The sequence below is a fragment of the Coptis chinensis genome, chromosome 5, assembly GCF_015680905.1.
Source record: "Coptis chinensis isolate HL-2020 chromosome 5, ASM1568090v1, whole genome shotgun sequence".
NCBI lineage: Eukaryota > Viridiplantae > Streptophyta > Magnoliopsida > Ranunculales > Ranunculaceae > Coptis > Coptis chinensis.
In genome coordinates, this window is record NC_141460.1 from 98,445,980 (window position 1) to 98,462,254 (window position 16,275).

Consider the following 16,275-nt stretch of genomic DNA (forward strand, 5'->3'; position numbering starts at 1 on the left):
AGAGCTAGAAGTTTTCTTTAAAGAAGTAAAATATCATGACTCTTCATTCTTTTAAGAGTTCGGCTTTCCAGTAACCGGTTACTGGGATCAAATCCCAGCAACCGTTACACGTCACCGTTGATTTAGATTCGAGATCCGTGTGTGTGTGCCGAGATCTGTGTGTGTATCGAGATCCGCGTAACCGAGACAATCCAACAACAACTTGTAATGGTTGCTGGGATTTGATCCCAGTAACCGGTTACTGTGTAGCCGGACTCTTCTTTTAAATGCCAACTCCGAACTAGTTAAAATTAAATCATGGCTCAAATTAAATGCCAACCCCGAACTAGTATCATGACTATTATATCATGACTCTTCATTCTTCATTCTTTTACAATTAAGTTGGTGCATATGGTTAAAATTTAGAAATTAGAAGAAAAAAAAATGTGAAGAAAAATATAATAGCATGAAATTTACAAAAATTGTTTGATGATATTTGAGACCTGTGTAGTTACTCGCATTTAACCGTTTGAAGGAAGTTCATTCTAACCAAAGGCAAGATTCTGACCATACATTATATTTGAGGGAGGAAATAAAGTAGTCATGTGATGTTTCCATAACATACCGACCTTAGTTTCTTTAGTACTAGTGAATGCCCGTGCCAGTCGGCACTCTAGACACATTACTTTTGAACAACACCCTAAGAGAGACCATCTCTATGGTAGCATTAGATCGATGATATAACCATTTCCAACAGTTTTATACTTCATAATCATTTCATACGCATACTCAAGTGAGTTTAATTATTGCAATTCTATGCATTTCATTTCTCACAAACCAACTCATTACACATACCCTTATACATTCATTAATTCAATACATATCAAAATGAGAATGATGAAAATAAAGGGAGAGAGTCTTCAATTAAGAGCATCGTCATTTTTTTAAAAAAAAAAAAAAAATCCAAATAGAGTTTCCTTTGTATTTTCAACATTTCAAAACCTAAATCCTGTCATAACCTGAAAAATCAAACAATACAATTCTCATAGATCAACCATACCAAAATATATAACTTCATATTTATACATAACACAAATTACTTCTAAAACTAAAAGACAACTCATTAAATATTAAAGAAGACTTTGCATAATTTTTCACCTATGACTAATTATAGTAACGAAAGGGAAAAATAAAATAAAATAAATACTCCATTTCTCATCGATCGAGTTCCTCATTTATCTCATTCTCCCCTCTATGCATACTGTTCACACAATTCTGCTACCATATGGATAAATGCGCCATGGAGCAAAGACTACAATCATGTCACTGAAAAATTATGGCAATTTAACTTGGTACCTGCAAACAAACCACATACACATGATTTTTTTAGACTTGATACATTTAGCATATTGTTTACAAAAGAGATGGTTCTCAAAATAAAATAATCTCTATTCTTATTTTTAAGTATCCACGCTATCATCAACAAAAAAAAAACTATCATAAAAACTTACATAGCATATATATGGATACAATATATTATTTATTTTCTAAACCAATAAAAGTAACATTCTTTAATTTCTCACTTGCCTTTTCTCATTGGTATCGATGTCCTTAGAGAAGAACTTCTGGGTATACGACATTTGTAGTACAATTTCTTGCATTAGGTGGAAGAAAAATGGATATTCTTTTGAAGAAGTACATCCGGACATGGCCACATAGAGTTGCCCATGACCAAACCGGTGTCCTCAAATCAATGCCAACATATTTCAGCGACCGACCTTGCGACTTATTAATTGTCATGGCATAAGCTAGTCGAATAGGGAATTGTCGCCTTGATAGTTTGAAAGGCAACTCTGCATTTGAGGGAGCCGAGATATTCTTGGGATGAGTACCGGATTTCCAAATTTCTCTCGGAGTCAAAATTTTGGCTTGAAGGACTTTACTAGCACATTGAAGCACCATAAGTCGTGTCCCATTGCAAAGGCCATCTTTAGGTGCTATGTTCCCGAAAGCAACATTATAGGGCATCCGGTTTTAACTTGAGATTGAAAGGTGGTAAGCTAGAAGGGTCGAGGGAGTTGAAAACTTCGGTGGGGATAGTGAGCCCCACTTGGATTATCAATATCATCTTCGATAATTTTATCTGCACCAAATACTCGAAGCTTCACCGGGGAACAAATTCAGTGCAACCTCATTAATTGCACTCACATCATCATTACGGGCGCAAGAATAGTACGATCGGTTAAGAAAGTTGGAGCGGTGTGTCCATAACATCCAATTAGGGATATACATAGAATATGAGTTCTTGGATATTGGTACACTTTGGCGGATTCCATTCGCAATTGTATGCGCATTCTTTGGGATTGAACCAATCTAAATGAATCAAAGCAAAAATGAATTCATTAGTTTCTAAAATAGTTCGTTTATATATGGAACTAATAGAGAAAAACCATTATAATTAGAAGGCATTAATAACACACCTCCAACAAAAATTGGCGACTTTAGACATTCTCGGACTCCGCCATTTCAAGCCGCATGTTACGTACCAAGTGCAAAACTTCTAAATAACTCCAAAGGAAAGAGCGCCGTAGTGATGCACCAACAAATTGCTCTCTCTGGCCTAACGGTATAACAGGTAGTGTTTGTCGAAAATCACCACCAAGAACTGTAGTGATACCACCAAATATCTTCTTGTTTCGCAAAATATCTTGAAGTGTTCTATCCACGACCTCAACACGGATCTATCTATGTTGCATGGGCACCTCGTCCCAAACAATTAGTTTTGTTTCTTTAAATAGGTCAGCAAGGTCGGAATGTTTAGCAAAGCCGCAAAAAGTGGTATCCATCACATCAATTGGAATTTTAAATGTAGAATGAGCAGTGCGTCCACCAGACAATAACAAAGATGCAATTCCTGATGATGCCACCATGATAACAATAAGGCCCATGCTGCGGCAGGCCTTTGCAATTGTATTATACAAAAAAGTTTTTCCTGTACCAGCTGCTCCATTCAAAAAGAAAAGTTTGCCCTTGTCACCATATACTGAATCAGTCACAGCAGTGTAAGCATGAAGTTGTTCGTCATTAAGACGACTCACATCAACTGCAGCCTCTTCTCCTATGCCTTCATGCTGAAGTTGGCGTTGCTCCCAAATGAGCCTATTGCCAACAATTTTGCTCCAATCCTCCTTTTGCTTTGGCATGGGCGGGAAATCTTCCAATGTCTTCCCAGATTCTAAAAGGATTTGTTCCACCAAATATAAGCCGTAATCTGTTATTTGCTCATCGTTGGATCACGGGATGCCATGTTTTGTTCGAAGCCAGTGTCCAAGATCATCACATATACTCGATGCAAATTTGCTCCAAAGTAGATCTGGTCGTAACGGATGACACTCTAAAAGAATTACACAAAACAACCTCCGCAGTTGATATCCAGTTTTCATTATCGCCGCCTCTTCTAGGCATTGTATCCACTCATCATCAGCTTCCAACAGCCCACGGGCAATACATGCTTCTTTGTATTTGTTGTACACGGTATCACCAACTTTATAAAGATATGCAAAGGAGGTAGGCCCTTTTACAACAGTAAGTAGCAAGCGTAGATAAAACCTCTCCCCGGCATTAGGGCTTGCAAAATACATCCTACCAATGGAAGGTCCCTGAGTCCTAGGAGTCCACTCTTGAGAGTCTTTGTGGAAAACATAGTGTCGTGGAAATTCTTGATAGGTATATGCTCGTGCATCTGGATCTTCATCACAACGTTTAAAGAAAGCTGTCAGTGTTGAAGTTTGGTCTCGCTCTGGGCAAATTGCATCCATAGGATCTTTGCTATTGAAAACAACCCTATGCATACCTTCCAAATGAAGCGCCAATCGTTGGACACTTGGAAACTCTTTATGCATTGGATTCTGAAATAGATGCCATGCAGCTTCTGTTGGTCCAATGTACCTTGCATCGATATATTGCTGAATCTCATCATTTGTTCCTGCTGCCACCACTGTTGCTTTGTCATAGCCTTTGTAGATGTACTTGTTAATATATTTAACAGCTTGACACGATGCACAAACTTCAACATTGATATGGCAGTCAAACATTTCAGACAGATATGCATTATAGGGAACAACATCTCCATTATCAACTTTAACCATTTTATTCTTCCTCTTCACAAAATATTTCTTGCCAGTGTCACGCCTTCGGTAAATGGAGTACCCTTTTTTATCCATAATTGTTTCCTCCACAAACTCTTTTGGATAGCCTTTGGTGCATCGACCATTTTCCATACATGAAGCACTCGGATCTCGATCACCACAGGGGCCATGAACCATGCACTTCTTCACTGTTTCAAACAATGCAGGGTGGGTGTCGGGGTCTGGGAATTCAGCACATACAAATTTATCCACTTGCTCACTGTTTCGAATCTTATCATCATGCGCGAGAAATAAAAGGCAATGCATGTGTGGAAGACCGCGCTTCTGAAATTCAATGGTATAAACATATGCAACCACCCGACCGAAGATATCATTCTTCAAGATTTCTTTCATAATTGCTTTTCGTTTCAGCTCGAATACCCCGTTACAACTATTTCAGGCCGAAGTGTTGAAGTTTGGTGTTCCTTGAGCGCATCTTTAATTTCCTGCCAATTAGGGTTTGCAGTCACCGTAAGAAAAATATCTGGGTGCTTATAGTGCCGGGTGATAGCCATTGAATCCTGAAAAATCTCGTACATGTGCCTTGGACTTCCAACATGCGAGGAAGGCAAAATGAACCGTTGGCCAATTTGATCAGGACTTAATCCCTCAAGTGCAACATCTGTCAAGCATTTGTACACATCCGAACGGATGGTGTCTTGATTTAGTCTAATATATCGCAGACGGTTCTGTTCATATGCAGCCCAAGCATCAACCAAAAATTCATGCAACAATTTACACCCCAGTAAGATGGATGAGTACTCTGTGGGTCGTTCAAACAAACGGTAGGCGTAATACAATAATTGGGTGAGTCTTGCATTGCTTGGAGCATTTCTCTTGACGTCCCACAACTTTAAATCAGGTGACCAACCCAAATCCCCATAAGGAAACAGAAGAACATAATGCAAAGGCAAATAAGCGGGATGACATTCGCTTATCCGTTCCAACTCATGCCCTCCTTTCAAGCGAAGTACAATATCACGCATGGCATCAACCTTACTCCCATCTCCAGGCAATATCACTGCGATCTCATCAGTTGTTGGAAGATTGTACCTTCGTCTATCCGAACGCGGATCATAGTGTAGATGGACCGGAACATTGTTATTCTCAGAAGCATTTTCGGTTAAAACCTCAAAATGCTTGCTTATAGATATCACAAAACTTGTGGGTCTGCGAAGAGTTTCTTGTATAGTTTTCAACACTTCCCTTGACAAATTCGGGTTGCGATTGTGGCGGTGATCTAAAGCAGCTAGGGGATCATAAATATAAAGTTGCGAAAACTTAGGTTCCATCCCGGATCGGGCAACAATGAACCGATTTGGTGCCGCGAACTCCCCATGGACGATGAATGAGGTTGGACCACGCCCATGTAACACCACGATCGTTAAATTTGCAACCAAGACCGGGTAAAGGCATTACACACATTGTATTGCCGAATCTGCTGCACGGAATAATCTTGCACGCTTATTAGATCCTTCAATAAAGATTTAAGTGCCGGAGGCAAGGAGAAAGAAGCGGTAGCTTAACTTTTCCTTGTAAACAGCAAGTTCCAAATAAAGGTCGGTTGCGCCTTGATTTCGATAACTGTTCATCTTTCCAATGAAGGGCCGAACAAAATGGACAAAGAACATCCATCTTTCCCAAAAAGTGACGGCGATTTGGAACTGGAAGCGCATGACCTCTATGAGAATTAAGAATTTCTTCTTCACTTTCGTCAAATCTAGTCATATCATGATCACTGCAAAAATAGACCTATGATATATCACGTTTTACGATATGTTGAAACCTAACATAAGAGTGAGAATTTAAGCGCTTAACTTACATAGTGTTATTCTCACAACTTTGCATTGTTACATCTTTTGTGACTGGAGGCTGGCTTTCTCTGTAAGAGATATCATACATTGATGAAGATGACCCAACTTCGTACGTTGACCTCGTCTTCTTAAAGGAATCTGCAATGTAATCAGACATAACATCTTTTTCTCTCTGTCTCCGATTTTGTTGTGCTATAGTAATTTGATCGTGATTTAGAGGCACTTGCATTTCCCTTTCTCTTCGAAGACGTTGTGCAACAGATCTCCGATTAGGAGGTGCAATAGATCTTTGACTGGGAGGCACAACAGATAACATATTGGGAACCGTAATAAAACTTCGATTAGGAGGCATAACATATAGCCTAGTGAGAACTGCAGTGGATCTTCGATTAGGAGGCACAACAGATAGCCTATTGGGAGATGCAGTAAATTTTCGATTAGGAGGCACAACAGATAGTCTATTAGGAGCTGCATTAGATCTTTGATTATGAGGCACAACCGATGGAGAAGGAGTAGATCTTCGATTATGAGGCACAACCGATGGAGAAGGAGTATATCTTCGATTATGAGGAACATCAGATGGAGAAGGAGTAGATCTTCGATTAGGAGGCACATATACTAAATTGGGGGGCGTAGCATATCTTCGATGGGGAGGCACATATATCGGATTGGGAGGCGTAACAGGATGTCGTGCTGTGGAATTGACTGTGTGAATTAACGACTCCTTTCCCCTCTCTTTCATTTCTCCAGTTTGTGGTAATGAAGTCGCGACCTAAGATACACCCGTTAATATGTTGATATAGTTGTACTCGTAAATAACAAACAATCAATATAATGATAGATATGTAACTGGACAAATATATATGTGTGAACAAATATATGTGTGTGATAGACAAAGTGAAATCACATATAATAGTATTTCATACTGTTGCAAGGTAATTCGCTCTTGCATGTTTTTGAATTAAACTCTTTCACCATGATTGCCTAGGAAGGAAATTATGCAGAAAGTTAAATGGTATAATAATTGAAATGATGGTTTAATAAGGGGAGTTCTGAGAACAAAAGCGGTGAAATATTATACCCCTAAATATTGGTTTAGGGATTTCTAACCAACTTATGTGAAACTCAAGAGAAGCTTATGAATATCCTCCTGAACAAAAATCAAATTAAGTTCAAAACAATGTTGTAATAGACTGATTTTCATGATAGACAATATTCAAATGACATTTCGATTCCCGTAAATAACAAACAATCAATATAATGATAGATATGTAACTGGACAAAAGCGGGTGAAATATTATACCTGGAATATTTTTGTGATGAATGAATTAGAAACAAAATTGAGTCGAAAGGGATTATGACTACTTACGTTAAAACCACACTAACCGGAGGTGTTTTTTGGCACTTTTGCAGTAGATTTCTTGATCATCTTGATGATATCATCTGTGCCATTAAAAGAGAAAAAAATATATTATGCTTTGCAATTTCCAAAGAGCAAATGCAAGTGCCAAAGAGTCGAACAGAGTGGTAGGACAATAAACCCTCAAATTCACCCAAAATTGGTCTTGCTGCGAGATTGACAATTGAAATTGAATTCTCTCAAAAATCCTAGTAGGCTCTCCAAGTGTTTACAATGCCAACCAATATGAGGCACTAAAGGAATAAAAGAAGTGTGAATAAATTTAGACTGCAACCATCTAAAATGCTAAAGATTTTATTTCTATACTGACAACCTAAGCACCACAAAATGACATGAAAATTAGATAAAATTAAATGGAAAACAATAAGAATATATTATGTATTGATACTTTTATTTAGAACTAAACAAATATAACTGGGGAAGACAATAATGATATCAAGAATTAACATAACTTAACTTTGTCAACCATTTGTTTTGAATATGATCCCACGGCCTTGCCCAATGCATCAACACTGTTCTCTATTGGTCCATGGTGACTACGCACAAATTAGAATAACAACATTCAAAACAACAAATGCCTATCTCATACAACTTACACGTACTTATTTGTACGAAGCGCATGGAATGAGTTCCTAATATCACATATATGTAGCAGCATTAAAAAGCAATGAACAAAACCACGTACATCAGTATACTTCAAAACACTAACTCCTAAGTAACCCATGAACCCTAAAACAAATCATCTTCTGCTTCTCAACTCTCTTCCAAACAATTAACTCAGTCAATAACACCACCACCAACGACTCAATAAGCTATTACTACAACCGGTGTGCTCCAACAGCATGTGGAGGTTCTATTTTGAAGTTTCCTTTTGGTAAAATCCCACTTTGTAATAATGGCTACCTTTTTTTTTTTTTTTTTAATTAATAGCTCCATAAGAACATGTGAAAACAACTCAGTTTATCTCATGGATATACAGAACACATACATCAAATACAAAATTCTTACCAACCTCACAAATGAAGTCTATGCCAAAAGATCACTAAGGCTTGTTGACAACTCTCTCTTTGGTTGTGGCCCTATTATTCCTCCTTTATTGGTTCAAGACCAGGTTATGAAGAAAAGGGGGGACTGTTAGGTGAAATTAAATTCAAATTCAAATGCTGGTAATCACAACATCAATTCTTTCCCTCAAGTGTTGCTCCTTCGTAACTTAGTGACTGGGAGTCGTAATCGCTGTGGACTGGTCAAGACTTTGAAAGCAGCTACTTCCTTCTTCCTTCTTCAATTCGGATGATAAGTTCGTAATCACCGATGTATCGTACTCTCTCGACCAGGGGATAATAGCATATCAATGAATATTCAACCCTTCATCTTTACTTGAATCGAAAAGGTTCAATTCAGATCGAAAAGGTTCAGTTCAGATTTTATCTTTACTTGAATCGAAAAGGTTCAGCTCAGATTTTACTGTTTGCAGCACCTTGCTTTCAAAGAGGGGGAAGAGAAATTGTTGGGGTTTAATTTACGCCTGTTGGAGAAGAAAGGAAGGGGTTTTTCTAAAGAGAAATTGTTGGGTTTTGCACAGCCGTTAGATTTGTCTAAAAAGATCTTGACCGTCCTTTGTTTATTATTTTGTCCTGTAGCGCCAAATAAAACCTTAGCTTATTATATAGATGACAGGGTATATGTTGTTGAATGATGATTATCATATTGAGAATTGTTGTTAGCTAAATATTAAGTTGTAAGTGGTGAATTCCAATACAACATATCTTGTAAATCTCTAGTAGTTGATTAGGTAATATCCTAAATTCTTTAGTAGTCAAAATTCCATGATGTGTTGATCAAGCCTAGCCTTTAGATATTGAAATGGCATTTGAATTTTTGACTTAAAAATTATCAACACCTAGCACCTAGGTATTGAATATTTGAATATAGAAAATAGGAAGTTCGGAAACAGATGGTGTCTTTTAAGTTTGTGTATCTGATGGCCCAAAGCTCACTCTGAAGCTCTATTCAACACCTGGTGTGTCGGCCCGGCCCGGCCCATATAACCAACTACCCAACAACAACAAGTCAACAATATAACAGTAATAACAGAAAGTCAGAAACATTCTTTCTCCCTTCCTTCCATTCATATCCGAATTTTCCAATTCAAGTAGAGCCCAAAAAGATCTAGAAAAGAGTAACACCCTATTTCAAATCCATTTTTTAATCTATGATTCATAATTGGAAAGTGTACTAGATTATAAAGTTTGTTTTTTTTTTTGTGTATGTTTGATAGGTAAGTTTGATTGAAAGAAATGACTAGTAAAGTATGGAGATGGAGTTTGGGATTGTCTTATATAATAGCTGTTGCTATAATCTGGATAGCTGCTAGTTTTGTTGTTCAGTCAGTAGTTGATTCAGGTGTTTCCCCGTTTCTCATTACTTACATTTGCAATTCTTTGTTTATTGTTTACCTTCCCTTGGTTGAAATTGCCCGTTACGTGGAGGACTCTTTTGGGTCTTGGCGTGGCAATAAGGATAAGGATAGTAGTTATTTGGAAAAATTAGGAGAGACAGAGGAAGTAGTTCTTCTTGGTGGGAGTGATTTGAGTACCAAATTGGAGAGTTTAGTTCCTTTGGGATCCATTGAAGAAGGAGGAACGAGTGAGAGAGCAGAGATTGTATTGTATGAGCCCGAAATGACATTGCCCAGTGAAGTTGATAGTGGAATAGTTAACATAATAGAAGATATTAGTGGAGGATTGGATTCGAAAGGGCGTTGGACGCGTACTAGGACAGCTAAAGTTAGCCTATTGATATGCCCCTTTTGGTTTCTTGCACAGCTCACTTTTAATCTCTCTCTCAAGTATACTACTGTGACTGTAAGCATCTCGACATTTTAGCAATTTTCCCTTTAGTTATTTGTTTCTTTTAGTCAGTTTTAGATTGAATTATTTTGGTGTTATAATAATGTTTTCGATCTTCTTGCAGTCAAATACGATCTTAAGCACTGCATCTAGCCTTTTCACCTTTTTTCTAGCTCTGATTTTCTTGGGGGAGAGGTTTACGTGGATTAAACTGATTAGTGTGCTTCTCTGCATGGGAGGGACAATTATAGTCAGCTTGGGTGATTCTGAGTCCGGGTCAAGTGCTGTTGCTACAAATCCTGTTCTTGGAGACATTCTAGCTCTTGTTTCGGCAGGCTTTTACGCTGTGTATATTACTCTCATCCGGAAAAAGTTACCAGATGAGGACGATAAGGTTGGGAAAGCCAGTATGGCACAGTTTCTAGGATTTCTTGGGCTGTTCAATCTCTTGATTTTTCTACCTGTTGCTCTTGTTCTGAACTTTGCAAGGTTGGAGCCCTTCCATGCACTCAGCTGGAAGCAGATTGGTCTCATTATTGGCAAAGGTTCGTTATAGGTCCTGAAATGCTTGTCTGATATATCTTTCATATTATGTCTAGTAGTAGTACTTTCAGGTGATGAGGTGATATTAGTAGAGCAATTTTTGATAGTTTACAATAGTCAATAAGCCTCTCTATTCTAGTACAGTATCTCCTTAGCTCACAATTCCCAGTATCTTGATTATAGCTAGTAATCGTGGTAATATTTATTCGCTGAACTAGAAGAAAAGCACACATGTTCTGTATTTATATGTGTACGCCATCTTATAGTTGGATGGCCTCCCAAGATCAATGATATGTCAAAAACTCAAAACTTTGACATAGGCATCGTATAAAGGTTTATAGGAAAATATATTATAATTCGAAACAATGGTTTCAGAAGCCAGGTCTTTCTTAGTGGTTTAGTCTACAATTCCTCGAAAGTATCATACAGGGAAGTGTACATCATTTTCTTTCATTGTTATTGGTGGTCCTAGTTAAACAACCAAAATCATACTAAGTGCCAAAATTAGATGAGGTTGTGAATTTTGACTTCTATTATCCTATATCATACATGGAAAAAAAAAATGATTTTCTATCACTTTCTTCTCATTTCCTTGAAGTTAAGGTTGTTGGATATTTGGAATCAAAGACTTTCATTTTTGTTCATTATGCTTTTCCTTCCAATGGAAAGATTTTATTTTGTCAGAGATGTTTACACTTAACACCAATACGTTTTGATCTTCATGTTCAGGTCTTCTTGATAATGTTCTCAGCGACTACCTATGGGCGAAGGCTGTTCTTTTAACAAGCACTACTGTGGCAACTGCTGGTCTCACAATTCAGGTTCCCTTGGCAGCTATTGTGGATTCAATAACAGGCCATGCCCCTCATCTCATGGATTACTTTGGAGCTGCGGCTGTCATGGTCGGGTTCGCTGGCATCAACATCCCCTCTGATGCTTGTTGCAGTACAAAGGATGTAGGTCCAGGGATAGCCGATACAAATGTGGTTACAGAAAATGAAGATCATAATTAGTAGAACATCTTGTAGAATACTGTGGATGCGATACGTAATCAAGTAGCTTATGTCCTGGCCTATCCATTTGGGAAAACATGTAGGTCGATTCAGTTGTGTCATATGATTGGTAGCTGCATTGAATTGTACTCCAGTTCAAAATTAGTACACGAGTGGCATCATTAACTTAAGAAGATTGTATATGCGCTGATGCACAGACTTCTAGCTCTCTGTGTTCTTATCAACTTGGTTGATCGACTCTATGTTTTGTGTCGAAGCCATCTCCTCTGAGACCCAAATCAAAGCACTAGCAGTCTGGCAGAATATAGCCCACAAGAATTTGTTTCCATTGCTAGAATTAGTTGCTCAAGAAGCTGATAATATATGATGATCGTCAGTCCGGATTGCTAACAAGTTTGATGTGCAATTTGAATGACAAAGGCAAAGGTTTGCGAGTCCATCGAGGTTTTCAGGAGCACTAGAGAAGAAAGAGACTGAATGCACCTTCCAAGGGTCTCACAGGACACTGACTCCAAAGGTTAGACTAAGAGTCTGAATTTGAATTTAGCGATCAGGACACAGCCTTTAGAGCTTAACTTTCATTGTTTTGGTGTGTTGGCCACTTCTCAAATGGATTTCAGAGTAGACTGCTTCTGCTGCTACGACAATATATATGAAAGGTTCCCCGTCAATGCCTCTACATTCTATTCACAAATATCAGGATTTTAACAAGTCGTTTGCTATTTCCATCTGCTATTGATCTGTCCTCTTTAAATTTACCAAGCTCACATTCTGATTGGTATGGTATTTGCGTCGTTACTCACCTAGCGTGCTGCTCCCAACATGTAACTTTTCGGCTCACACATTCATGCCTTCCAGAGGGAAAGAAAATACAAGGGAAGCATTGGTATGAAAAGTGTTGAATATTAATTTGAAGTATTATTTTTATTTTTTCTTCTTCTAATAATTCATATAGGTTGCTTGTGATGGCCGATTAATGGTCTTAATATGCTAATGCTTGAGTCTTTCACCAATTTAGAGTTTTTGCATTTTCTACAAATTTTTTCCTCTGCTCCTGCTACCACAAACTCCTAAAGGTGATTTTTCTTGAAACTTGCATGCCAAGTAAAAACACAAGTGTCCCGACTCCTCGTGTTGTACACATTGCCTTCAAGACCAGTTAATATAAAACCTACCACACGTACGTTTTCCTGGTGGAAGAGTGAAGTTTTGTCTACCTTCGTGATGGTGTGGGACTGTGGGTGCTGTATATTGACCTTTGGTATTACTTATTGTACCCTGGCCTCTCAGTATTATTGAAATTGAAGGCCAAACAAAGTCTAAACAGATCAAAGTTGCTCTCTTTATTTTCTTTTCTTCTTTATTTCTACTTCAATAAATAATCGTTGCTCCCTTGATTTTCCCGAGTACTACTGTCGTCTGTCTGTCGATCGAATCTCCTTGATGAAGTCGATCTGTGAATTGCTTCCTACTGATCAATAAATAATGAAAACTTTGTTGATGACTGAGTAATGTCAACAGAATCACATTGTTAAGAGGCTGTAGACAATTTTTCTATGCTTAAAGAGTTGAGACATGATGAAACTTGCAAATAAAGCAAACTCCCAACCCCTGACATTAGAATTAAAATTGAGGGACTATGAAGCTAATGGCACAAATCAGAAAACGATTCCAGAATATTTAATTATATGATATTATTGAAAGACACATTTCACATTACACTTCTACGTACTTTTCATGCAGACAAAACATATAGATAATAAGGCATTTTACACTTCGTCTCAAGGTTCCCTTAGAAGACAGAGTGATTCTGAATTAGGACAGAAAATGAAGCATAAAAGCTTAAAAATCATATTAACAAAGAACATAATTCTTCAATCCTGCCTGAAGCCACAGTGCCATACTGATGCTGTATTGCTGTATATATATGTTGGTAGTGTAAGCATTTGGATTTAGTGTCCACCACCAAGACCACCACCCAGTCCTGCACCACCACCAAATCCAGAACCACCACCTGCACCAAAGCCTCCTCCAGAGCCACCTCCTCCACCAAAACCACCACCTCCACCAGCGCCTCCTCCGAGTCCACCACCTGATCCTCCTCCAGCACCAAAGCCTCCTCCTGAACCTGCTCCACCCCCTAAACCACCTCCACTACCTCCTCCGAAACCACCTCCACCTCCAGACCCACCACCAAGGCCGCCACCGGATCCTCCACCAGCACCAAAACCACCTCCAGACCCACCACCAAGGCCTCCACCGGATCCTCCACCAGCACCAAAACCACCTCCAGACCCACCACCAAGGCCTCCACCGGATCCTCCACCAGCACCAAAACCACCTCCAGAACCACCACCTGCTCCACCTCCTAATCCTCCACCACCTCCCCAATCCACCACCGCCGCCAGCTCCACCTCCAAGTCCCCCACCACTACCTCCTCCAGCACCACCACCAAACCCACCTCCAGCACCACCGTCTGCTCCACCTCCTAATCCTCCTCCACTTCCCAGTCCACCACCACCACCTAAACCGCCTCCACTTCCCAGTCCACCACCACCACCTAAACCGCCTCCACTTCCCAGTCCACCACCACCACCTAAACCGCCTCCACCACCAAGACCTCCACCGCCACCTGCTCCACCACCTAAACCACCTCCAGCGCCACCACCCAATCCACCACCTCCACCTAAGCCTCCTCCACCACCACCACCAAGCCCTCCACCTGCACCACCACCAAGTCCACCACCTCCACCTAAACCCCCACCAGCTCCACCATTAAGCCCTCCTCCTAAGCCACCACCGCTATTTCTAAACCCTTTACGTCCTAGCAAGCTTTTTTCTTCAGCAAAACCCCCAACATCAGCAAGAACCAAATGGTTAAAAAGCAAAACAAGTAGAACAGCAGATGAAACACGACGACAAACACTTGTCATCTTTAACTGAACACTGAAACCCCACTATCAAGTTTCAAAACAACAAGAAGCTCTACCCAAGAAGCAAATGGTGAAGAGTACTTGTAGACGTAGTCTGCATGAATGAGAGCATTGTAATGCCAAAGTATATATAGCGTAACAGAAGCAGAGTTACTACACTGGCTCCCACCACCTACCAGTGTAGAGTTAATGCATCCTCATCATCTCTTATTGGCCAAATAATATAACGTGGAGTTAGGGTCAACTGATCGATAATGAGTTTAAGATAAGTTTACAATATAATATATATGATGTTATAAAGTTTTTCTTGTTGAACATTTTGAACTCCAAACACTAATCTTATAATTCTAATTATGCTCCGTAGTGAGATTATTTTTTTCCTATGTCAAAACACATTTGTGGAGAATGCTCCATTTTGACAGTTCTTTATAATAATCATCTCCCTCTTCTCTTTCATATTAAGACGTACGCTAGCAATCCTCTAATTTCTTACCTTAACTGAAAAAAAGATAATAATAACAGGAAGAAGGGGGTTTTGTCTCTTGAATTGTAAGTAGTATTTACATTTTAAAAATCAAAGATTGACACATTGTCTTTTAAGAGGTGTTGCTAATGATCTTTAAACAGTACTTTCTGGCCGTTCTTATTCACAAAATTCATTCACCTATACATCTTACTAGATGTAGACTTCATAAAATAGGAAAGTGAATCAAACTTGGTGAAGTACATTCAGATAGACAAACACGATTATTCCGCCTTAACTTGACGCCAGAAAAATAAACAAGGCGTAGATACTGCGGAATGTAGACTGTATGTAGTTGAGCCTAGTCATCACTAACTTCCAACACTGAGATTAGGTTAGGTTCTATTGAGTAATTCGAAGCTTCCTTGACTTGAACTAAGTACTTTTTTTTTTATGATAATGAACTTGAACTAAGTACAATCAACCCTACCTACACATGTTTTGGCACCCGTAGCTGCCGAGTATAATTTATTCTGGCCAACTGCCAGCTTCTACATAAGCACATATTTTCAACTCCAGGTCCACTAATTCACACAAGGACGCCTAGTTATCCTTAACTTAGCAAGGAGTGAGCAGACAGTCAACTGCACTTGGGGCCAATTGTACTAGCACTGTAGCAGTAGCATTGAAGTTGAATTGTTGAAATTTTAGTATTTCAACTCTAATAACATGGTCTCATTAAATTAAATGACTTCACAATGTCACAACCAGATATATTAACTGAGACGCGGTTTCGATCTATTCTTTTTTGAGGGGGTATTTCACCATATCTTTTTTGGTTTAAAGACTGGGAATACATCTGATATTGCGCACATGAAGGATACAGCTATGCGGTTCATTAATGTTTTGATGTAGTCTTATGCTGACGAGTGTTGGGCCTTGAATCCTATATGATATCACCCACGTAAAAACTCTGCCCCTGCGCATATTTTTCCGTCTTCCTTTGATACCTTCGCAATTTCTATTCCAAGCCCTTGATCAATATCCATAGTGCTCTTTCTTTCCTTTTT

At 39.0% G+C, this 16,275-nt stretch overlaps 4 protein-coding genes and 1 long non-coding RNA gene across 5 annotated transcripts; 2 read left to right on the top strand and 3 right to left on the bottom strand.

Moving 5' to 3' along the window:
- Positions 1–2,720: 2,720 nt before the first annotated feature.
- On the bottom strand, positions 2,721–3,182 carry LOC147500820 (uncharacterized). The gene has a single exon (XM_086563687.1). It carries the CDS (start codon positions 3,180–3,182, stop codon positions 2,721–2,723), a length of 462 nt encoding a protein of 153 aa, XP_086419813.1.
- Positions 3,183–3,272: 90 nt separating this feature from the next.
- On the bottom strand, positions 3,273–4,520 carry LOC147500821 (uncharacterized). Its single transcript, XM_086563688.1, has one exon. It carries the CDS (start codon positions 4,518–4,520, stop codon positions 3,273–3,275), a length of 1,248 nt encoding a protein of 415 aa, XP_086419814.1.
- Positions 4,521–7,078: 2,558 nt separating this feature from the next.
- LOC147500822 (uncharacterized) lies at positions 7,079–9,069 on the bottom strand. The gene is made up of 3 exons (XR_015194765.1): positions 8,413–9,069; positions 7,350–7,936; positions 7,079–7,130 (listed from the first exon to the last, which is right to left on the bottom strand). It is a non-coding gene; the product is annotated as an uncharacterized LOC147500822 (long non-coding RNA).
- Positions 9,070–9,489: 420 nt separating this feature from the next.
- LOC147500823 (putative vacuolar membrane protein YML018C) lies at positions 9,490–12,821 on the top strand. The gene is made up of 3 exons (XM_086562405.1): positions 9,490–10,267; positions 10,377–10,797; positions 11,525–12,821. Exons 1-3 carry the CDS (start codon positions 9,701–9,703, stop codon positions 11,806–11,808), a joined length of 1,272 nt encoding a protein of 423 aa, XP_086418531.1. The 5' UTR covers positions 9,490–9,700; the 3' UTR covers positions 11,809–12,821.
- A 211-nt stretch (positions 12,822–13,032) lies between these two features.
- On the top strand, positions 13,033–14,855 carry LOC147500824 (uncharacterized). Its single transcript, XM_086563689.1, has 2 exons — positions 13,033–13,054; positions 13,752–14,855. Exons 1-2 carry the CDS (start codon positions 13,033–13,035, stop codon positions 14,750–14,752), a joined length of 1,023 nt encoding a protein of 340 aa, XP_086419815.1. The 3' UTR covers positions 14,753–14,855.
- Positions 14,856–16,275: the final 1,420 nt, after the last annotated feature.